We start from the raw sequence: 23,646 nt of genomic DNA on the forward strand, positions 1-23,646 counted from the left end.
AGCAGGATTTTCTCTCTCTTCATCCTTGAAAATTAGAGGCTGCACATCCCTGATTAGGGTTTTTTATTTATCTCTTGGTATACCTGGAAAAATAGGCTTGATATTAATAGGGAAACATCAACTACTACTCATTTATTACTCTGTCAGGAGGCCCAATTAGTTGGCCCTATATTTATTACAGCATGCATGAAAATCCACATTGATTGAATATATTTAGTAGTTTTTTAGTAGTTCCAAAAAATAGCATATTACTTTATATTAGCATATACTTGGATATCGATTTTTTTTCTTTTATTTTTGATTTTTTTTATTATCCTTTATTTTTGTTATCTGAAAGGTCTCACTCATGATTATGTCTGATTTCTTAATTTAATTGTTTTTATTCTGTTGTGTCTGCAAATAAACAGCAACAAACAACTATAAATACCCCATTCTACTTCAGTTTTATTCACTCTGCAATCTCTTCTTCCCCAGCTTAGAATACCATTCTACTTTTGGTATATGTCTTTCTTCCTTCTATGTAGTCTGTATAATTCTTCTACACCACTTCTATACTGCCTAATCTTAGTTTTAGTAGTTTTAACTAAATAATGATGTTCTCACTTTTGCTATTCTATTTTAGTTTACTTTTCTGCTTCAATCTTTATATGTAGCTGAAAATTTAGTAGTTTAGTACATCTCACCTTTGATATCTCCGTATCTTCTGTTGTTTCCATATTTATCTTTGTGTTTTAACCTTTTCCTGTTGATCATTACTCTTTTCCACTTTTATTATTGATAGATGATGAATATCTGCACAAAAGAAGAATAAACTTGTGTCCAAAAAATGGATGAATTCTGTGATAGATTCTGTTCTTTTATTAGAACTATATTTTAGACAATGCCAATACCTCAAATAAGATATTCATTTCAAGGAGAAGAAGTTTACCCTAGTTATTCTCACCTTTCATGTGTTATATCTTCTATCTGTTCTCTCTTTTCTTTTTTTTTCAACTTTGCTCTTCTCTTCCAATTTGATTTGCGCACCTGTAAAATAAGACAGAAGTCAGTGATTAGTTGTGCTTATTGTGCAGTCTATATTCGTTTCATGGAATATTTATATTGTCTACCTGATAGCAATTGAGATCAAAATTAGTGTGTATTTATATCTTACTGTATGGTCTGTTTTACTTCATCAGAATCAGTCTCCACTATGGCTCCCTATGTTACCTTGCTTCAGAATCTTCACACTGCCATTACTAACTCAATTGTTAAGTTCGTTGCGTTCGTGTCTTTGGAGGTGTTCCTGATGACAACAAGGACATCAATATAGAATCTGTTTTCCATGATACTAAGGTATATTAAAAATTTTATTGTATTCAATAGTATACTAATTTTTTATCTGCTATATCTTGATCTATCCTAATCTTATGTATATAGTATATAGTTCTATTTCTTCATTGTTTTTATGCAACTGTACAATACTACTTCCTTAGGCACACTCAATTGAATGCTACTTCAGCTAGAATAGAAAAACTGACCTATGTTTGTTTATTACTTCTGTTTCATTCTTCATCTTTGCACTCTTCCTATTCCACAGATTGTTTGCTGCACGGTTTAAGTTTGAAATTTGGCATTCAATGTCATCATTCTTGATCCTTTTTGGAATCGGCACTATTAGTGTTTATAATAGATCTTTAAGCCTGCAAAAGAAAAGACATAATTTATTGTATGTTAGGTTACTGATTTATATTTATATATCTAATATGTAATATCTTTCGTATTGATCTTTTTCTTCGATTTGATTTATTTCTATTTCTATTCACTAATATGTAAATTATTTTCTTATCAGGGGACATTCATTCAAGCCACATTTCCAAAGAACGTACTTCAAAATCTAGAACACAAACTTACTGAAGGAGGCATCTACTACATAAAAAACTTCTTTGTTAGGGATAACAACCTTAGAAACAAGGCTACTAATCATCCATATAGACTATGGATGAATTACAGGACTGAGATGTATGAAGTCAGAGATACTGAGTTTCCAGCCATGGTTTTTTCATTTAAACCATTTGGTGAAATAGCAAGCAGTGAGAATGCAGACCAGTCATCCTTTTTTGGTATAAATATTTTGAGATATTTTGTGGTGCAGATCTTATTTTTCAATTCTAAGTATACTGATCTGATCTTTTTCTTGGCAGACATTATTGGTGTCATTACTTCACCTGGAAGAGTTGTTAAGCAAAGTAGATATAGGTTGATTGAAGTGGAAATAAGTGATGAGCAGTATGTTTTCCTTCGTTTTTAAACATTTTGGTATCATCTATTGAGTTAACTGTGTAAATATTTGAAACTGACTTTGCTATATTTGTAACAGCCACAACAAAATATTGTGTACAATTTGGGACTCTAATGTGGAATCCTATTTGTCTCAATTGTCAAAGGCTGAAGGGACAGTTCCTATCATTATAGTACAGTTTTGTAAGCCTAATGTTTTCAGAGGTATGTTTCTATCTTATTGATGTTTATTAATGTTTAGTTAAATGTCTGTCATATATTGGTTTTAAGATTAATGTTTAGTTAAATGTTTGTCATGTATTGGTTTTAAGATTTCTTTATTATAAATTTAGGTGAGATTGGTGTATCCACTCATTATCAAGCTTCCAAAATTTTAATCAATGCTGATATAGATGAAGTGAAGGAGTTTCGAAGCAGGTATTGTATTTTTTTGGATAATTATTAGTGACTTAATTTTGTATGATATTAATAGATTTGATTTGATTTGATTTATACTATATAGGATTAAACATGATGATACATTCCTTGAAACTATTTCTGTTGGTCAACCTGGAATGATGGTTAATAGAGAGTTTGATGATCTTGATGTCAAGGCTCTTGGTGATGTTGTTTGTTTGGAGGTATATAATCATTTCTTAAAGCAGATTGTGTTTATTTTCCATATTGTCTTTTTGTTTAATGTTGTAGCAGTTTATTTCTGATTTTGGTCAGCAGGATGGATCTTATTGGGTTTTTGGAAAAGTTGAATCAATCGAACCTCATTTTGGAGAATGGTATTATTTAGCATGTAAGACATGTGTGAAGAAAGTCAGGATTTTGGATGACAAAAAGTTTAGGTGTGACTTTTGTATTAAGAATTTTGATGTAGCTGTGAAGAGGTACTAATCTGTTTCCTTTTTTTTTTCTTGGTGTGTTTTTGGTTTCTTTTCTTTTATTTTACAAGAAGTTATTAAATTGAATACCTTTTTCCTCTTATTTAGGTTTAGGTTTGTTGCGAACATTGTTGATGACTCAAGTAATGCATCCATTTTGCTTTGGGATAGAGAAGTTGTTCAACTAATTGGAAAAAAGGGTGAATGACTTGATAGGGAGTAATATGGAGGTAATCTGCCTGTTTAAATAAGAATTTATTATCAATAGTAGTTATATTTTCTATTTTAATGTGTGTTATTGTTGTTATAGCATTTTGCTATGGAGTATGTTCCTAAGAAGATTGAGGAGCTGCTTGTGGGTCAACAAGTGCTGTTTAAGATTCAAACTAGGAATAGCAAGGAATATTATCGCAGATATCCATACACGGTTAACAAAATCTGTAATATTCCAGAAGTGGTGGAGAAATTTGTTCCTCAGAACATTGCATCCCAAGTTTTCAATACTAATGTCAAGTTAGCTGATTTACTCTTCGGATCTGATATTGTTGAGGTATTTTTTAAGTAAATTAACTGAAATAAGTATGCATATGCATTAGGGCAACTATGTTTCTCATTTATGGATTTTTTTAGGTCTCTGGAAAAGGTTTTGTAACTCCTGATTTATCAGTTGTTACTAAACAGAAGGGGATTGAATGCTTTGCTGAAGGAAGTGTGAAAAGATGCCTGGCAGATGATTTTGATAGTTGTGATGATATCTGTTTTGAGAAGATAAAGAAGAAGACGAAGGAAGTGAATGTGATTGAAGATGAAGATGAAGCATCTGTCAGCTACACTCAAGATTTGTCTGGTGCTGATTAGAGTTGGGAAATTTTTAGAGTTTATCTGTTTTTTATTTCTTGCTTAAGTATTTTGAACATTTCTGAAATTTCACCTGTGTTTTTTGGGGGTTTTGTTGTTGCATTATGTTACATTAGGTAACACTGCTGGATTTTGGATGGGATCATTATCTGTTTTGGTATTAATACAATTCTAAGTTGGTTTTTATTTCTATTGATGGCTTTTGGTTGTCTTTTTTGAATTATTTATATTGCAGAAGTTTTATCTTTATTTTGGTCTCCATTACTTAGCATAATCATGGTAGGATTTATTTGAATCTTAAGTATGTTAAACAACAGAATGTTCAATGGAGGTTTATTGAGTAACTCATAGTCAAGTATCCATTTCTAATGAATAATGCAAAGATGATTTTCAAGAAACATCAAAGTGAAATAGCAAGTTAAAATTCCAAAGTTTAAAAACCAGAAGTTATTAATTCAAATCTAATAACAACATTCTTAATTATTAATCAGGATCCTATTCTTTCACTTTATTTGCAACATGTGTAGTATTCATTTACAAATCTGGTGTTATAGATATGAAAATCTGTTTGAATAGTTATATTTTTAAAAATCTAATTATCTGCATTCAAAATAGTCATCTATTACATCTAATTATCTGCAAAGAAAATAGTCATATCATTATCAACTAATTCTTAAAGCTATTTATCTCCTTTACTTAAGAGATGCATAATTTAATACAAAATATTGCTCTAAATTTAATACATTTCAGATGTGAAACTAATTGTGAACTATATATCAGGGTAGGCATATCTACATTTTTTTGTCATTCTTCTAAATACCTTAAATTTCTATTTATCTCACTAATGAAGTTCTTCAATTTACTTTTTAAGCATGCATATTCAGTAGGATTCAAGCCCAAAATGAATCTCAAACCCTAATTGTAAGGCAATTGAAAGGTCATGTTGGAATTTGTGTTGCTTTCCATTTGAACACCTTTTTAAGAACAAAATTTCTTTATATAAATGACACATCTGCTAATTGTCATTTACATGTGTATGCAATGAAGAAGTTGAAGGGTTCCACAATAATCAAGGGTTGCTCATATGAAGGTTTATCAAATGAAGCAGGTCAGTATTTTACCTCTGTTTGCATTACGAATCCACTGTAAATTCTTTTTTTTCCTTCTTCTTCTTGCATATAGCTTTGTCTTTCAAGTTTTCTCCTGCAATTAGAAAGTTTTAAGTGTTTTTTTAGAGTGTCAGTTGCAGTAAAGTATAAGATCCAATGACAGTAGTTATAGAATGTTTATTTCAATATAGTTCATAAATTCAGAAAAAACTGATTTTGTGCTTCTCTTTTTGAGCAATTTGTAAATGATCTTTTTCCTCTTTCAAAGTGGTGAATTCTCCCATTGTTTAGCAATGAAATTTCTATAGGAAAAGCATTTGATGTATGCAGTGAAAAATCATAACACTCTATAATTTGTAATAGACCTCTAGATTTTCACAGTTTCATAAATTTTAATAAATACTCTTATCTCCAAGTTTGTTGCATCAATTTGAAATCTCATAATGATATAATCATAAGTGTGTATTTCGTGCCCTTTTTAAGAAACAACTAAACATGTAAAAATTGAAATTTTTTGTGAAATAAACTTATTATGAAGGTACTTATCTTATCTGGCATCTTAAGTTGGGGCTTTTCGAATTTTTGTGTTGTTTTTGTCCAATGTTGTCGATCTTTTTGTTGAATCGTAGAAAGTGTTCCACCATTTCGTAAATTCTGGCCGATTCTGGAAAAGAGCCAAACAAAGGTCAAAATAGGTGTATTGATAGACATTTTTTAATACTAATTGAAATCTACCAGAGTTTTACCTTCAATTGAAACCGATTTTGATGTAATTGAAATATTTGTGGTCTCTTTTTTCAATTCCTTCGGTCTATGCTTTGAATCATCGAAAGCCATCCATTTCTTCTCCGATTCTGAAAAAAAAATCAATGAATAAAGTCAGAATATAACTAATCTTCGACTTTTTTGATAGATTAGTAAAATTAATTTAGCAATATACCTGTAATAGAAACCGATTTTGATCTGATTTATTAGCTAGACAATGGCGTTTTGCTGAGGTCTACTGTTTGACGCCCCTCTCCGTCGTCTCCGTTTAACCGATGATGGAGGCAGCATTTAGCAGTCGAACTAGAAATTTTCGTTGGTTTTTTTCAGTGTCGAATTTGTAGGGTTTGGGGTTGTTTTGGTAGTATTGTAGTTGCAAATGAGTTGTAAGGTGTAGTGGTGTTCGATGCGGCTGCGATTCCGAGCAGAAGACGCCGTTTTCCGGTGGAGGAAATGAGCGTTTAGCTAGGGTTTTCTACAAAATATGCCGCCGACATTAAATAATTGGAAAATGCCTTATATAGGTTGTATAAAGTATTGTTTTGTTTCTTAAGCGTGTTAATTAAAATTAATCTATAGTCTAATTAAATCAATTAATTCACCACTAATCTTCCGTATAATTTTTGACTCATACGAATTGGGCTTGGAATTTTTAATGAATGGGCCTAATTTATAAATCTGTTTGGGCTTATATATTTTTTCTATTTGGGTATGCTTTTTAATGTGTTGGGCCATGTAATTGTGTATTACTCTTTTGTAATTTTTATTTAATAATTTTGTTTAATATTTATATATAAACATTAAAAATATTTTTGTATTATATTTTTTTAATTTTTTATTTATTAGTTTATAGGTTAATTATAACGTTTGTTGTATTTACTTTGTTCATAATTTCATGTAACTATTAATATCATGTACAATGTTATTAAAATTATCTTTGAATTTTTTTTTTAATAAGTAAGAAATTCTTTTTAATGTGTTGGGGCATTTAATTGTGTATTATGTATGTTTAATAAGTATGCTATTTTTTTAATGTGTTGGGCCATCTAATTGTCTATTATGAAACTTATTTTGTATGTATTTAATATAAGCAAATTATTAATTATTTATTCATTAATATTGTTGTACTATTTTTTAAAATTTTTTTGAAGCCTTTGTTGGTGGATCTGTTGAGAATCCTGTTGTTATAAACGATGTTGTTGGTGATGAACTTGGTACATCTATTACGGAAGGGAGCACTGTTGTATCGTCATCTTTATTTCAATCTGGAGGTATATTTCTATCATTATTTAGATTGTGTTGTATCAATTCTTTATCGTGTTGAATATTCTCTTTTATTAATTAGTTTAGTTCTTTAATAAAATATTATTTTTAATGCAACTGAATTAAATTAATTATTTTTTCTATATGTAGATTATTGGGATATTGGTGATGCTTTGTACTCATGTTCGCATTGTGGTGCGATTTTTTGGTATGAAGAACGTCTTGGCAAACCTAATAAACCCAAGGTTCCAAGATATTCCCTTTGTTGTATGAATGGGAATATTGAGATTCCTTTGATGATAACACCTCCTGAAGTATTGTTGCGTCTGATGTTCTCTAACGATGCCAAAAGTGTTCATTTCTTGAAAAATATTCGTTCATATAATTCTATGTTTTGTTTTACTTCTTTGGGAGGTAAAATTGATAATAGTATGAACACCGGTCGTTCTCCACCTGTTTTCTGTTTACATGGTCAAAATTACCACTTGATTGGTAGTTTGCTACCCCCGGATGGTGTACGTCCCAAGTTTGCCCAGTTGTATATTTATGACACTGATAATGAAATCAATTATAGGATGGGGTCAGTGAGGTATGTATTTATATATATATATGTGTGTGTGTGTGTGTGTGTGTGTGTGTGTGTGTGTGTGTGTGTGTGTGTGTGTGTGTGTGTGTGTGTGTGTGTGTGTGTGTGTGTGTGTGTGTGTGTGTGTGTGTGTGTGTGTGTGTGTGTGTGTGTGTGGTTTTACTCTTAATTTTCAGTTGATTTTGTTATAATTTATATAATGTATTTTTTATTTTTGTAGGGAAAGGAATGATGTAAATAATCTTCACTCTGAGATTGTATGTGATCTACAATTTATGTTGGATGAGTATAATGTGTTGGTAAAGTCATTCCGGTTGGCTAAAGAAATGATCAATCAACATAATCCACCAAATGTTAAATTGAAGTTGCTTGGTAAAAGAGGTCGGGATGGAAGGACTTATAATCTTCCTTCCGTGTCTGAGGTGGCCATGCTTGTGGTAGGGGATTTTGATCAGGCGTTAGGTGATAGAGACATTGTTGTTGAAAAACAGTCAGGCAAATTGCAACGTATCCATGAACTTCATCCTTCTTATCTTTCGTTGCAATATCCGTTGTTGTTCCCGTATGGAGAGGACGGTTATACTGAATTTATAGGTTTTTCCGATTCTGCCACTTCTTCATTGAGCAACAGAAAGAGAGTTAGCCCTAAAGAGTTTTATTCGTACCGCATTCATGATAGAGCTTTTGAGTGTTCTATTATTTTGTATGCGAAGCGATTATTTCAACAATTTATTGTTGATGCGTACACTGCGATTGAGTCTGGTCGTTTGACGTATGTACGAACACAACAGAAAAAATTACGAGCTGAAATTTATAGCGGGTTGGAGGAGGCCGTTCTACGTGGTGAAACTGATAGTTCCAGGCAAGGAAAACGAATAATATTGCCTTCCAGTTTTGTTGGTGGTGCCCGATATATGATTCAGAATTACCAAGATGCCATGGCTATTTGTAGATGGATTGGCTATCCTAACCTGTTTATAACATTTACTTGCAATCCTAAATGGCCTGAGATTACTAGGTTTCTTGGGTCTAAGGGTTTAAAATCGGATGATCGCCCTGATATCGTCAGTAGGATGTTTAAAGTGAAATTGGATGGTTTCATAAGGGATGTAAAGACCAAAAAAATCTTTGGAGCTGTTAAAGCAGGTATATTTTCCATTTTATTTTTATTTAATTTGTAAACATGTTGTTAATGTTTTTGTTTTGTTACTGAACCATACTCTTTATATAAATTATGATGCAGTTATTTACACCATTGAGTTTCAAAAGCGTGGATTGCCACATGCACATATCTTGCTTTTTCTAAGTAATGAGGATAAACAACCTCATCCTCGACGCATTGATGAAATTATATCTGCTGAAATTCCAGATCCAGTGATTGATCCCTATTATCATGAGTGTGTGAAAGAATTGATGATGCATGGGCCATGTGGTGTTGTGAGAAAATCGTCTCCTTGCATGCGTGATGGACGTTGTACTAAGTATTATCCCAAGAAATTTGTTTCTGATACAGTGGTTGATGATGAAGGTTATCCAATTTATAGGCGCAGAGATAATGGTCGATTTGTGGTGAAGGATGGTGTACCTTTGGATAACAGATATGTTGTTCCTCATAATCGATTTCTCCTTATGAAATATGGTGGTCATATTAATGTTGAGTGGTGCAATCAGTCCCGGTCAATCAAGTATTTGTTCAAATATGTACATAAGGGTTATGATAGGGTGACAACATCTTTTTTCCAATCAGGTGTTGATGGTGTTGAACGAAATCTTGATGAAGTTAAGTTGTATTATGATTGTAGATATGTATCATCCTGTGAAGCTGCTTGGAGAATTTTTGGGTTTGAAATTCAGTATAAAGATCCTTCTGTTGAAAGGTTGAGTTTTCATCTTCCTAATGAACAACATATCATTTTTGATGAAGCTGATTCTTTAGATAATGTTATGAGTCGGAGGACCATTCATGAGAGTAAGTTCTTAGGTTGGATGGAGGCAAACAAGATATATTCTGAAGGAAGAAATTTGACATATGGGGAATTTCCGAGCAAGTTTGTTTGGAAGAAAAATCATTGGCAACCTAGGAAGCAACGTTATTCGATTGGGAGGTTGTTTTATGTTGCTCCTGGTTCTGGTGATATGTATTACTTGAGATGTCTGTTGAATGTCGTTAAAGGAGCTACATGCTTTGAGGATCTTAGGGTTGTTAATGGTGTTCAGTATGATACATTTCGCGATGCATGCTTTGCTATAGGATTGTTGGATGATGATAAAGAGTATATTGATGGAATTATTGAGGCTTCTTTTTGGTCCTCTGCCCATTCATTGAGATTGCTCTTTGTGAGCATATTGTCATCAGAATCTGTTTCTCGTTCGGAAGTGGTTTGGCAAAAGTGTTGGAAACATTTGTCCGATGATGTTGTTTATAACCAAAGAAAATTGAGGAATCAACCTGGTAATGTTTATTTGACATCATATTTTTGTACTTTTTAAATATAGCAAATTTTTTCCTTATCGTTTTAATAATATACTTATATTTATTACGCCAGGTTTGGTGCTGAATGATGAAGAAATTAAAAATTATGTGCTGGCTGAGATTGAGAAACTGTTAAAGAATGTTGGTAAAAGTTTGCGAGATTACCATGGTATGCCGTATCCAGAGTCACAGTATTTTGAGTCATCTCAGAATACATTGGTCAGCGATGAGTTGTGTTATGATCGTGAAGCTTTAGGTAGAGAATATTTGGAATATCTTTTGAAGTTCACCGATGAGCAGCGTAATGTTCATGATACGATAATGTCGTCTGTCAATTCAAGTGAAGGAAGAATGTATTTTTTTTATGGTTATGGAGGTACCGGTAAAACATTTATATGGAAGTCTTTGTCAGCCGGAATTCGTTCGCAAGGAGGTATTGTTTTAAATGTTGCGTCCAGTGGCATAGCATCTCTATTGTTACCTGGAGGTAGAACCGCACACTCACGCTTTAAGATTCCGATCAATGTGAATGAAGATTCAGTATGCAATATAAGACAAGGGACAGATCTGGCCGAGCTTATCATAATGTCCAAGCTTATCATATGGGATGAAGCACCGATGATTCATAAACACTGCATAGAAGCCGTCGACAGGACTTTTAGAGATATACTTCGTGTGTGTAGTGAATCCAATATGGACAAACCCTTTGGTGGAAAGACTGTAGTTTTTGGTGGTGATTTTAGACAAATTTTACCCGTTGTTCCTAAAGGGAGTCGTCAGAGTATTGTGAATGCTACGATTAATTCTTCATATCTTTGGAGTAGTTGTACGGTATTAAGGTTGACTAAAAACATGAGATTGTTGAGTGTTGAATCCGCTGTTGAAGCTTCAAAGTTGAATGAATTTTCTTCTTGGGTTGCTTCAGTAGGTGATGGAATTGTTGGAGGTCCGAATGATGGTGAAGTCGTTATTGATCTTCCGCCTGATGTCGTCTTGGATAATAATGGAGATCCTCTTAAAACCATTGTTGAGAAGATTTATCCTTCTTATATGGATCCTGAGGAGTTGAGCAATTGTTTACATGATCGTGCTATACTTGCTCCCACGCTTGATATTGTTGATGAGGTAAACCAGTTCATGATTGCGTTGGATCAGTCTCAAGGTAGAGTGTATTTGAGCTCTGATAGCATTTCAGCTTCTGATTCTAATTCGAATGGTTCTGCTGACATACATTCAGTTGAATTTTTGAATAAATTGAAGTGTTCAGGTACACCTAATCATGAATTGATGTTGAAAGTTGGAACTCCTGTGATGTTGTTAAGAAACATAGATCATTCTAATGGTTTGTGTAATGGCACCAGATTAGTAATTACGCGGTTAGGAGATTATGTTTTGGAGGGTCGGGTGTTGGGTGGGCATAGTAACGGTCATAAGGTTTTGATACCACGTATGTCCTTGATACCGTCTGATCCAAGGCTACCGTTCAGATTCCAACGACGCCAATTTCCATTGGCTGTGTCATATGCAATGACCATTAACAAAAGTCAAGGCCAATCTCTTTCGCATGTTGGGTTATTTTTGAAAAAATCGGTGTTTAGTCATGGACAACTTTATGTTGCTGTATCTAGAGTGACAAGTCGTGAAGGTTTGAAGATTTTAGTTTGTGGGGATGAGAATGATAGTAAATGTGATTCAACTTTGAATGTTGTGTACAAAGAAGTGTTTCAAAATGTATGAGTTATTGATCTTAGAGAGATGTTTGTTACTATTTTGTTGAGAAGATGTGTGAAACAGTTTACTTTTTCAAATAGTTTTATTTATCATGTGTGTATACTGTATACACACAAAATATTTATGTTTGTTTCCCTCATTTCATTTCATACAGTATCTTCATAGATTGATACATGCAGAAGTAGAAATATTTTTCTTAAATCATTACAATCTTATCAATACAAGGTCTACATGCAGAAGGTTATATACATGATTTTTCAATAATTTTTTCATTATGTTTACATATTTTTTTAATTTTATTTAATTTGTGATAAATATATTTTCATATTTCTTGAAAATCTTTTGGCCCGTGCGCACGGGTGGTAAAACTAGTGAAAAGAAATACCCTGGCCCTGCATACGCATATCAATTCGAATTCATATCAACTCAATTCAATCCCAAATCACAACCAAATCTCAAATCTAATCAGAGTTCCCAGGTAGTAGTTTTTCCAAAATAGGAGTAGAAGTTATTTATGGGTGAAATTATATACACAACCAAATCTGATAGAAATTCAGATCGACGGACCAGAATAATCGGAGTAGTCCACCGTTTGTTGACCCGAACCCGTATCTTCACGGTGGAGCATACGCAGCGAATCCAAAATCCCCGATCCACACACATTAACACCACGCCGAGACATCGCGCAGCTCCGATCCGCCTGCCGTTATCAGTATTACCAATTCACAACAGCCACATGAATAATAGTAATTTCTCGAATCGGATTCCTCAAAAGCTGAAAAAAGCAAAATAAAATTAACTAAAAGCAAACCTCAATTCTCATCTTCTTCCGCCAAACGACGACGTTTCCACCGTCAATCGCCTCATCGTCGCTCTCTGGCGGCAGCGGCGAGTATGGAACGATTTGATTGTCCTCCTCCGATTCTCCTCCACCGCTGCCTTCGCACAGCTCCTGACCGGCGCATTGTTCGCAGACGGAGACGGTAGGGGTGATCTTTCCGCCGGAGACCGTCCACGGCATCGGCGACTGGCAGACGTCGCAGAGAAGTCTCCTGGAGTGGCGCGCCACTAGGAAGCTAACCGAGTGCACGGAGGCGTCGCAATCCCAGCACAGGCTCGCCCGATCCGACGCGCAGTGCGTGCGCGCCTTGGCTTTGCACAGCTCACACCTCCTCATCGCTTCTTTTGAATTGAATTGAATTTCTAAGAGATACAGAGGAATCAGGAATATGATTCGAGATATCCCAGGGATAACAGGAGAAACGAATTTTCCGGTTGCGGAGAGATAGGAGAGAAACTGGTAATTGGTAACTTATGTGAGAGAAAGAAGAAAGAAGAAACAAGCTAAGCTGTGTGAACAAGAATACAAAAAGGACACACTTCTGTTAAAGGAAATACTCCTACAGTCCTACTATATCAAGATTTTACTTTTTTTTAGTTCATTAGTACTTTATTATTTTAACTGCCTTTTAATTATATGTATTATTTTGAGATTTAAATACTACTCACTCACTTCCAACTAACATGAAACACTTTTCTTTTTAGTTTGTCCGAACTAAAATGACATTTTTCTATTTTTGGTAATTTTCTCTCTACAATTAAGACATCCAACCATTTTTTTTCTCTTTTATATTCAACTTTTTTTCTCTCTCCATTTAATAGTGCACTCACTCCTCTATCCAATTAACCATATTCATTAGTCATCTTAGCTGAGACGGAGAGAGTAGTACTAGTACTCACTTGCCATACCAATTCCCACAATTTTGACATTTTTTTATACAAAGTACTCCCTCCGTTCCATAGTAATGGATGCGTTTTTTTTCGGCACAGAGATTAAGAAAAATTGTGTTTGGTGAGTTAAGTAAAGGGAGAATAAAGTGGAAAATGAAAAAGATAGAGAGAAAAAAGTAAGAGAGAGTAAAGTAAGTGTGGAAAAATGTGTTGACTTTTACTAGAAAGAGAAATGACTCTATTACTATGGAACGTACCAAAATGACAAAATGACTCTATTACCATGGAACGGAGGAAGTAGTAATTTACTATGTAGTACTCCCTCCGTCCCACTTAAAATGAAACGTTTGGGAATCGACACGAGATTTTATGTAGTGTTGTTTTGTGAGTTAATAAAGAGAGAGTAAAGTAAGAAAGATGAAAAAGTAGAGATATAATTATTTCTATTTTAGAAAACGTTTCATTTTTAATGGGACCGATGGAGTATTTGTTTACAAATTTACTAGTATTAGTCATTTCAAAAATTAATATGAAAAAAGAAATATTTTTTATTTTAATATGCAGTTACCAACGATAAATAAATAGAAATTTTAAGGGTGGTGTTAGTAAACTTAAAATCCAAAATCTTTGTTAACCGCTCTATTGCTATATCAGTACATTCACACAAGTATATTAGTTGTTTGTTTGCAGATTGTGTGATAAGAGTTTGAAAATTGCAATCACTTATTTTCACGATCACAGGTAAAAACGGCTCTCACTCTTATTCTTTTTTGTTGAAAGTTGAATCCATTTGAATCACAAATTTGATTCAGACTCATCAGCATATTTTGAATGAGATTTTGAAAGGATGGGTGGGGCCTTGATGAATTAGATGGGTTGCGGTGCCAGTTGTCGGACACTTGAGGACTAGGATAGAAGAGGCGGGGACCCACAGGAATCTGCATCTTTTTATTGGTGGAGAGGTGAGGATTTTTATATTCCCTGCTGACGTGTCAGTTCCTTATTCTTGGCGATCCGACGTGGAGTTTCGCTTGGTCCAGGGAGGGTCGTTGGGCCACGCGGGCTGCATATTTTTGGTGATTTTGATTTCTTTAGCTTTTCGGAAAGGCCTCACTTTGGAATACACTTTTGCTGTTCCATTGGCCCTACTAGTTTATTTGTTGGTCTTTTATTTTGTGGCTGTGAAATGACGCGTTTCGCCTTTTTGTTTTCGAATACTTTTCTGCCCTTTAATAACAATAATAATATGACCTCTAATATCATGGAATTCTGACCTTTAATATTATGGAATTTTTACAAAGTTTGGTTTTCCTATAAACTTTTAGATTGATAAATAATATCACGAACTTTATCTGATTTTGTTATTTTTTATTGGTGAAAAATTTCGACAAATAATATCATGATACAGATTTTTTTATCGTAATTTCTCGACAACAAACGAGAGCTTCAAGTTTTTCAATCTTTGAGTATAGTTTTTCTTGATGTACACCGTCTAAAATTGTTATTAAATCTATTAATATAGCCAAAATTTAGTAACTGGTGGGAAATAACAAACTCGTGTAAAGTTTGTGATATTATTTGCCAATTTGAAAGTTCGTAGGAAAAATTCAACTTCTTGAAAATTCCATGATATTAGAGGCTAGTATCCCTGTATAATATTACACAGTTATACTTATGATATACTTATGAACGTTGTTTTATCCTCACTATCCTTAAATGTCAATATAATAGACATTTAATGGTGGATATATGAAGTATATATCAAGAAATGGAGGGGAGTCTCGTGTGAGTGTTCGACAATTTAGAGTTCATAAGACTAGTGCGATCATGCAATAATGAAAATTTGAATAAGTGCAGTCTTGTGTGGGATCTTTTTACATTTTATGTGATAAGATTAATATTTGAATCAGAATATAAGTTGAATCTATAATTTAATATGTTTCTCACCTCACGGCGAGATTGCTTCGTGCAAGTTTTTGTGAACTACGAAGATGCTGACATCCGACAAACACATCAACATTTCAGAGTCGAGAAAATTAACCCTTGTAATATTTTTGGTAAAATATTAAAAATTTGATGATTGTAATTGATAGTATCCACAATTTATGACATTTTTGCCGTATTTAATATTCGTCATAATATTCTATAGTTATATTTTACTCTATATTGATGAAGTACTATCTATTATGTGATGCACGGATGAAAAAATAAATTTAGTGTATGATGTAAAACTTGATCAGTCATTGTATAGTTTCATTTTGTTGAAACTTGGTTAATTCAACGTTAGGGGCGTATGGCCTAATTGTAGTGCAAATGTACAAGACTAGACATTAAACACTGACATAATTTTAATCAAATATAAGTAGCATCTGCAAAATTAAAGAACAAACAATAATTCAAATCAATCTGAAAGACAAATATCTCTATCTACATAAGTTTACTGTAGATGAATTAGTGTATATCAGTATATGTGTGTTAGTTTGATCGTAGAAAGTCTAATATTTGAGACTAAAGATCTTAAATTCAAATTATTATAACGTAATCTCTTAACACTTTTGTTCATTTAACTATAAATTTTTTTATAGTACTATACTAGACGTCACAATTATGAATGTTACGGGTATGGCTTGGACATAGATTATAGATATAGGAGTAATAAGTAGATAATGGGCCTAAAAGCATCACTAACGCTGCCAGACCGGGCCGCAACTGGGGTTTGGCTCGGCCCTGGCGCGTTAAACATCCCCATTTTCCGGCCTGGGACGGTCCTAGTGATGCAGTCGCGTCCCGGGGCCGCGCCTAAGGTCCGTCCAATCCCAGCGTTATGCATGCCCGGGCCGCCGCTGTTGAGTCCTGGCCCAGGGTTGGAGGTGCTTCGGGCCGGACCACAAGCCCCAATTTTTGATATTTTTAGTTTGGAAGAGGAAGAAGAGGGAGGGGCGCGACTAAAGAGGGAGTGATTTTTTTTAATATTTTCAATTTTTTTTATTTATAGTATAATTTATAATTATACGTTTGGAAATTTATTATTTTCGAATTAAAAATGAATTTTTCGTGTTATAATTGTTCGACGTTTTCAATTTTTACAAGTATGATAAGTTAGAGTTGTGAATAATGCAATTTAATAGTTGTGGTCTGGGATGGGGCCTGCAAGGTTAGAGGAGTTATGACTTGGGACTCAAATTTAAAGGAATGATGATGTGGAGGGGACTTGGGACTTGAATCTGGGCCAGGATTGTGGATGCTCTAATTGCTCAGATTATACCCGCAGTTAGATTAATAGATTTAAACTTTTTTGTTGCGCCACTTAAATTCCTACCTAGAAGGGATAAAATTTAAGGAGAAAATACATGCATCATCCAAGTAGGAATCTATAAAGTTGTTGTACTATACAGTAGAAGATGTTACATTGCACTATATTTCGTTACCTCATATATATTCCAACACACTCAGATGTCCTCATCTCATCTGAGGTAACATGAGAATAGAAGATGAAACATTATTTACAATTAGGTCCTTGGGAAATTGAGATCTAACCTTTCCGGTCCTTATACAATTTTAATAATACTTATTACGATAATACAACGAAAGGTGAAAGCCAACAGAGGGTTATTTTAATGATATATTTTATGAATAAAATAGTGGGGTGTGAGAAACAACATCCCATGTGGACTTCCAATGTGTTGGAGCTGTGATTTTCAACTAACACAAGACCTGCAAACTTGAAACACATAGGAAGTTGTGGACTTCCTCTTATCCTTATCATTTGCATAGTTAGAATCAACAAAACCACACAGCTCAACACCTTAATCATGCTTAGAAAAACATAAGCCATACTTAGAAGTATTTTTCAAGTATCTAAGCAACCATTTAAGAGCCTCTCAATGCACTGGCCCAGGGTTAGACATGTATCTACTCAAGCAAGAAACAACATAGGCAATATCAGGCCTAGTACTAACCATAAGATACATCACAGAGCCAATAGCATTAGAATAAAAGACTTTTTTCATAGCTTTAACCTCAGATTCAGTTGTAGGAAAAAGGTCCTTACTCAACATAAAATGAGTAGCTAAAGGAACAGAAGCAATTTTAGCACCAAGCATATTAAACTTTTCAAGAATTTTTTGCACATAAGGTTCCTGATGAAGGACCAGAGAAGAGGACTTCCTATCCCTAAGAATATTGATCCCCAAAATATTTTTAGCATCACCAAGATCTTTCATGTCAAAATTATCACAGAGAGCAGATTGCACATGTTTAATAGACTTAATGCAAGGACCCATAATAAGCATATCATCCACATACAGCAGCAAGAACACAGACACTTTATCAAGGTTTTTCACATACAAACAAGCATCAAAGGTGCCCCTAACAAAGCCTAACTTCTGCATGCATGCATTAAACTTGATATTCCACTGCCTAGGTTTTTCAATACTGACCAGCATGCATGCCAGAGAAAAGGCTCGAGATGGAGAAGAAGGATAGCTGGGATGATCATTAACAAGGGCAGAAAAGTCAAATCGAGAAGGAAGTCTACCCTAAAAGCAAGGGCAAGCCTCCCTATAAAAGAAGCCACTTGGAGAGAGAAAACACACACTCGGGTCGTTCACTCTTCACACTTAGTAGAATTCTCTCTAGAAGATCAGTCTTTCAGCATTATCCAGTCTCTCGTTCCTCATCACAGCTATGGTCATTTGACGTCCAAGAGTCTGCCGGAGAAATCATCGTTCTACTGTTCCAGCCATTTTGCCATAGTAGTATAGCAGTATCACCGCCCGGAGTGGCAAAACAATCGTTATTTGCTTTCTAGTTTAATTCTTACCTGTTTTCTTCGTTGGATCTGTTGCAAACATTTATCTTGTTGCCTTTTGAAGTACTTAGTGAAGATCCAAACGTTTAAGTTATGAAGTTTCTATTTCATGTCTCTTTGGTTTGAGCTTGCTTCATTCTGCCTAGGAAAGTTAGATTTAGTCATTGCTTTTAATTTTTAAGTGCGTGCATGTGTTTTCCGTCGAGTAGGCTAGATCTGAAGTTATTGATCGAAAATTGTAGTTATGTCTCAGTTTAAGTTTTCGTGCATGAGTTTTTTTTGTTGTTCTGCGATGTGATCACCACCCTGCATGTTAGTCAGTAGAAGTAATCTGCAGTTTCAGCTGTTCATCTTAAGCTAAGCATTTTAATTAATGGATCTTGAGTTTGAATTCACGAATCTGAGTTTTTTCATGAAGTTTGTGTTCATATGATTTCTGTTAATACTTGGTGAAGAAGAAAACGTCAAAATCAACTTTTGCCTTGGACCACTTTTGCTTTTTAGTTGCTTTTGCTTTTGTCTCTTACTTTTCAGTTGTACCTTCCAGACCTGTCAGAAAGCCAACCAACCACCAGATATACCCTATTGTCTAAGTTTCCTCTTTTAGTAATTGTTTACTTTTCACATGTCTCTGAATTACCTTGTGCCCTATTTTCACGAACACAACCACATGTCTGTCATTTTCACGCCTACTAGTCAGTAGAGTACCATCTTTATTTCTCGCCTAGGTAGAATCCCAACCCCAAAAGCTTGGTAGCTAACCAAAATCACCCAGGAATGTCACCGCAGTTATCCGAACGTGTCCATCCTTGTGGGTTTCGACCCTGACCTCCACTATACTAGCCATTAGAAGTGGGTTGAGGATATTTATTTGACACCAGGTTTGGTTGTCGTGCCAACGACTCAGCTAGGTTAGGAATCTTATCCTGATCAGTTGGATACACCCCTGCATTTACACACCCGACCGAAAACCTAGTCCGTCAACCACATATCCCAAAACTTGGACTTTTGAGCCTGCTTATAAGATTGAGGCTCGTTTCCATCAGATTCAAACACATTAAAAGCTAGGGCAATTAAATTCACAAAAGAACCAAATCTATCAGGTTACCAACCCTTCTCACTCTATCCCAAGTTAACTGATAATTGCGTAAATCTGGATTATTATTGGGTTGTGGCTCACCATCAAAAACATTTTCAGGATCAGGGTCTTGGTTTTCCAGAGGCTCAGGGGTGATAGAATCTGGGTTACTAGGGGAAGAGTTCCACACCTGCTCCACCTCAGTTGAAGCATCACTGCCCTGGGACTCCACCTCACTTGAGGACCTCTCCTCAGATTGCTCCACCTCACTAAGAGGTTCACCATCTGAGGATAGAGAAGCAGGGGACCCGGGAACAACACAAGGGAAATATTCTTCGTTGAAGATGACATCCCTACTAACCACAACCTTGAAACCAGGTTCATCCCTAACCCACACCCTATAACCCTTAACACCATCAGGATAGCCAACAAAAACACCCTTCCTAGACCTTGGGTCTAACTTATCAGTTTTTGAATGAATAAAAGCACTACATCCAAACACCTTTAGGTGTGACAGATTGAGTTTTCTTTCAGTAAAAACATGCTAAGGGCATCTGCCCTTAAGAGGAATAGAAGGGGATCTATTTATCAAATAACATGCAGTGTAAAGGGCTTCACCCCAAAACTTTTTTGACAAACAACTTTTGGACAAGAGACACCTGACCTTTTCAAGTAAAGTCCTATTCATCCTCTCAACAACTCCATTTTGCTGAGGGGTGTAAGGAGTAGTTTTATGTCTCCTAATCCCAGATTTTTGACACAAAGAATCCATTTGAGCATTGCAAAACTCAAGGCCATTATCTGTCCTAATGGTCTTGATACACTTTCCAGTTTGATTTTCAATTAAAACTCTCCAATTTGAAAAGGATTGAAAAACATCAGACTTATGTTTTAAAGAAAACACCAAAATTTTCTTGAAAAATCATCCACAATGGATAGGAAATACACAGATCCAGAGTGGGTAGTAACAGAGGCAGGGCCCCAAACATCCATATGCAAGTACTTTAAGACATATTGACTAACATTTTCAGTCACAGGGGTAGGAAAAGACACCCTATGCTGTTTTCCCATCACACAAGTTTCACAAAAGGGGAGCTCATTTTTGAAATCCAACTCACTCAAAATTTCAGAATTTTTCAAAATTTTTACCCCTTCTGACTCATGTGCCCAAGTCTATTATGCCACAGTAAAGCCTTATCCATTTTAACCAGATTTACACTGTGATCATAACTAGTTAGAGGCTTAGCAGTACACACATACAGATTACACTTTTTCACAGCTTTAAACAGGCATAGTACACCCTTACAGATCTTCATAATACCCTGTCCCCACTTACCCTCAAAACCCTCATATTTAAGACAAGAGCAAGACAGTAGATTATAACTCAGATCAGGCACATATCTCACATTTTTCAAAGGCAGCAAGTATCCATTCTCAAACTTTAAAAGCACAGTACCAATGCCAAGAATTTTACACTTTTTATCATTAGCCATAGACACAAAAGCATTTTCAACAGGTTTGAGAGAAGTGAAAACATCTTTGAAAGGACATATGTGAAAAGTGCATCCTGAATCAATTAGCCAGTCATTTTTGGTAAAGAAACACTCAGAGGCAGAGTTTACAGAAAAAACATCATGGTTCATAAAACAAACACCATCTGCACCATCTTCCCTGGCCAGATTTGCAACAGACTCCATCTGGTTATTACCATTTGGATTCTTACCTTTCTTGGGTCTAATACATTCTGCCTTGTAATGACCCACTTCACCACAATTAAAACATTTTCTTTTAAACTTAGGGTCTTTGCTTTTAGACCTACACCTGCCTTTGTTTGTCTTCTTATCATTCCCAGAGGAATTACTGTCATCCCCTCTAGATTTAGATCTCCCTCTCACATTCAAAGCCTTAGTTTGAGAAGATTTAGGGTTAAAGTTTTCTTTAAGCTCCAATTCCTTTGACTTTAAAGAACTGATTATTATGTCTAGAGGGGCACCATCCCTTCCATATTTTATAGCTGCCTTAACATCACCATAAGTATCAGGGATAGCATTCATGAGGGCTATGCCAGTATACTCATCAATGGTTTTATCTCCAGACCTTTTAATGTCCTGGACCAATTTTTGAAAAGTATCAATATTTCATCTATGTCCTTTGAAAGACCCAATTTAAATTTGAAAAGCTTTTCCAGAAGATACACCCTAGAGGACATAGAAGTTTCAGTTTAGAGAGTATCCAACTTAGTCCACATCTCACTGGCAGATTCAATAGCCCCAACCTTTCTAATCACAGAGTCAGAAAGGTTGAGGATAATTGAAGACCTAGCTAATTCATTCATTTCAGCCTTTTTCTCAGCAGACATATTTTTTGGAAGAACCCCTTCAATGGCTTTGAAAACCTTTTGCTGAATCAAGACACATTTTACTTTTTGTTTCCAAATAACAAAATCATTTTTCCCATTGAAGGGGACAATGCCAGCTGGCTGGGTCATTTTGAGAAAGATCTTTACACACACAAAAGAACCAACAACACCAAGGGCAAAACAAACAACTCTGCTTTCACAGATAGTGGATTTAAACAAGTAACAGTCAAGGAATCCACTAGAAACAGATATGCAGAGATTTTTCATGCAATAATCACAGATGCAACTAGCAGCAAGCGCGCACACACACAGGAAGAACAACTCAAGGTGATCCTAGACACACTATTATCAAGTGTACCCCGACAAGGGGATTTCCCAGTTCACAATCACCCAATATATGGGGGCGCAGAGGGTCACTCAGGGTGGATAGGTAATTCACTCAAGACACAGAAACTGAGCTCTGAGATACACACCTTGAGTAAGAAAAGATAAGCAAGAAAGCAGCCGAAGAAAAGTAAGCAGTAAGCACCAAGAAACATGCAAGAAAAACAAGAGCACATAATCTAGACCGCGACCAGCGGTTACTACCAGCAACAAAAACCCAAGCCTAGGGTTCTAAGAAAGCAGTAAAAGAGAGGTTCAGCCAATTTACCAGATCGGGAACCCTATCATTAAGGAGAACCCGAATATACTTGAGAGCCTATACCGGAGGCTTGAGCTTTACTCTGAAGAGCCCACCTCCTTTTTAATTTGCGACCCGGTGTGCCTAAGTGATCCCCCCGTGGCTCTGATACCACTGTAGGGATCAGATTACTTAGGATTCACTAATTACCGGGACCTCTTTTTATTGATTGAGTCTGAGATGGCTAATCTTAGAGGTACAAGCCAATACAAGCGTGATACTAAGATTACACACTAATTTGATACAAGAGATTACAATTGAAGAACCCTAAAATAAGTTCAAGTATCACATAGAACTTGAGTCTTCATCTTTTTAAATAATCCTGCACACTTAGGTAAAAACGTTAGTAACACAAGTGATGATCCCACAGGATCTAAACACACAAAGAAATCGTGCAAGACTAGGTAACAAGCACTGGAATATGGCTCAGGTCGCAACAGGCGACTGCACCGGGCCAAGAACCTCCCCAAAGCTTCAACCAATCGTCACAAGGGAGTATTACTGAACAAGGACCCCAGAAACCCTAGGTTTCACCGGTTACCACCACAGTAGGCCTCCTCAACACGCAGACCAACATAAGTCTCTCTGAACACAGTCACGAACCAAGATATCTCACCACACCACCTCCAAGCTCAGGAGATCGGTCACAGAAAGAAGACCGAACCCTAGGGTTTGAGAAGGAAATCGAAGAAGTTTCCTAACACTCAAACTAAACCGATAGATCTCTTAGAAACTGAGAATCATTGGTGGAAACACAAGCTTGAAGAACTCCGACTAGAGTCGCCGGAAAACTAGAGAGAAGGCAGAGCACGCTCGAAAAGAGAGAGAGAGAGAGAATTCTAGAATGGATGAACAGAATGAGAGAGGTAAGAGGTCAGACTCTCACATAACAAACACACTCCAGATCCAACGGCTGAGACTCAGGATCCGCGTGGAGCTGCACACATGGCGGCCATCGGAGTAAGCAGGCAAGTAACGGGCCAAATAACTCATTGGTCCTGCACCAGAAACATGGGCTCAAATATTAATCGGATTAGGGTCATCCCAAT

General features: G+C 35.5%; 5 protein-coding genes across 6 annotated transcripts; 4 read left to right on the forward strand and 1 right to left on the reverse strand.

The window, feature by feature from the left end:
- The first annotated feature begins 935 nt into the window (after nucleotides 1-935).
- Nucleotides 936-3,360, forward strand: LOC125195254 (replication protein A 70 kDa DNA-binding subunit D-like). The gene is made up of 8 exons (XM_048093430.1): nucleotides 936-1,335; nucleotides 1,832-2,102; nucleotides 2,184-2,268; nucleotides 2,360-2,484; nucleotides 2,613-2,697; nucleotides 2,783-2,900; nucleotides 2,968-3,158; nucleotides 3,261-3,360. The coding sequence occupies exons 2-8, from the start codon at nucleotides 1,982-1,984 to the stop codon at nucleotides 3,358-3,360; spliced, it is 825 nt and encodes a 274-aa protein (XP_047949387.1). The 5' UTR covers nucleotides 936-1,335; nucleotides 1,832-1,981.
- LOC125192715 lies at nucleotides 2,858-4,100 on the forward strand. Its single transcript, XM_048090340.1, has 3 exons — nucleotides 2,858-3,382; nucleotides 3,463-3,702; nucleotides 3,783-4,100. Exons 1-3 carry the CDS (start codon nucleotides 3,377-3,379, stop codon nucleotides 4,008-4,010), a joined length of 474 nt encoding a protein of 157 aa, XP_047946297.1. The 5' UTR covers nucleotides 2,858-3,376; the 3' UTR covers nucleotides 4,011-4,100.
- Nucleotides 4,101-5,051: 951 nt separating this feature from the next.
- LOC125195255 lies at nucleotides 5,052-10,511 on the forward strand. Its single transcript, XM_048093431.1, has 8 exons — nucleotides 5,052-5,118; nucleotides 7,036-7,155; nucleotides 7,298-7,355; nucleotides 7,644-7,736; nucleotides 7,954-8,879; nucleotides 8,977-10,185; nucleotides 10,280-10,462; nucleotides 10,507-10,511. Exons 1-8 carry the CDS (start codon nucleotides 5,052-5,054, stop codon nucleotides 10,509-10,511), a joined length of 2,661 nt encoding a protein of 886 aa, XP_047949388.1.
- A 46-nt stretch (nucleotides 10,512-10,557) lies between these two features.
- On the forward strand, nucleotides 10,558-11,943 carry LOC125192214 (ATP-dependent DNA helicase PIF1-like). The gene is made up of 2 exons (XM_048089732.1): nucleotides 10,558-11,032; nucleotides 11,369-11,943. Exons 1-2 carry the CDS (start codon nucleotides 10,558-10,560, stop codon nucleotides 11,941-11,943), a joined length of 1,050 nt encoding a protein of 349 aa, XP_047945689.1.
- Nucleotides 11,944-12,336: 393 nt separating this feature from the next.
- Nucleotides 12,337-13,317, reverse strand: LOC125197136 (B-box domain protein 31-like). 2 transcript variants are annotated; one of them, XM_048095846.1, is made up of 2 exons: nucleotides 12,749-13,317; nucleotides 12,337-12,647 (listed from the first exon to the last, which is right to left on the reverse strand). In XM_048095846.1, the coding sequence occupies exons 1-2, from the start codon at nucleotides 13,112-13,114 to the stop codon at nucleotides 12,600-12,602; spliced, it is 414 nt and encodes a 137-aa protein (XP_047951803.1). In that variant the 5' UTR covers nucleotides 13,115-13,317; the 3' UTR covers nucleotides 12,337-12,599. The 2 variants fall into 2 exon arrangements, with proteins under 2 accessions (XP_047951803.1, XP_047951802.1); XM_048095845.1 differs by having other exon boundaries at nucleotides 12,337-12,637; nucleotides 12,749-13,311.
- Between the last annotated feature and the right edge of the window lie 10,329 nt (nucleotides 13,318-23,646).

This window comes from Salvia hispanica, chromosome 6 (genome assembly GCF_023119035.1).
Source record: "Salvia hispanica cultivar TCC Black 2014 chromosome 6, UniMelb_Shisp_WGS_1.0, whole genome shotgun sequence".
Taxonomy (NCBI): Eukaryota; Viridiplantae; Streptophyta; class Magnoliopsida; order Lamiales; family Lamiaceae; genus Salvia; species Salvia hispanica.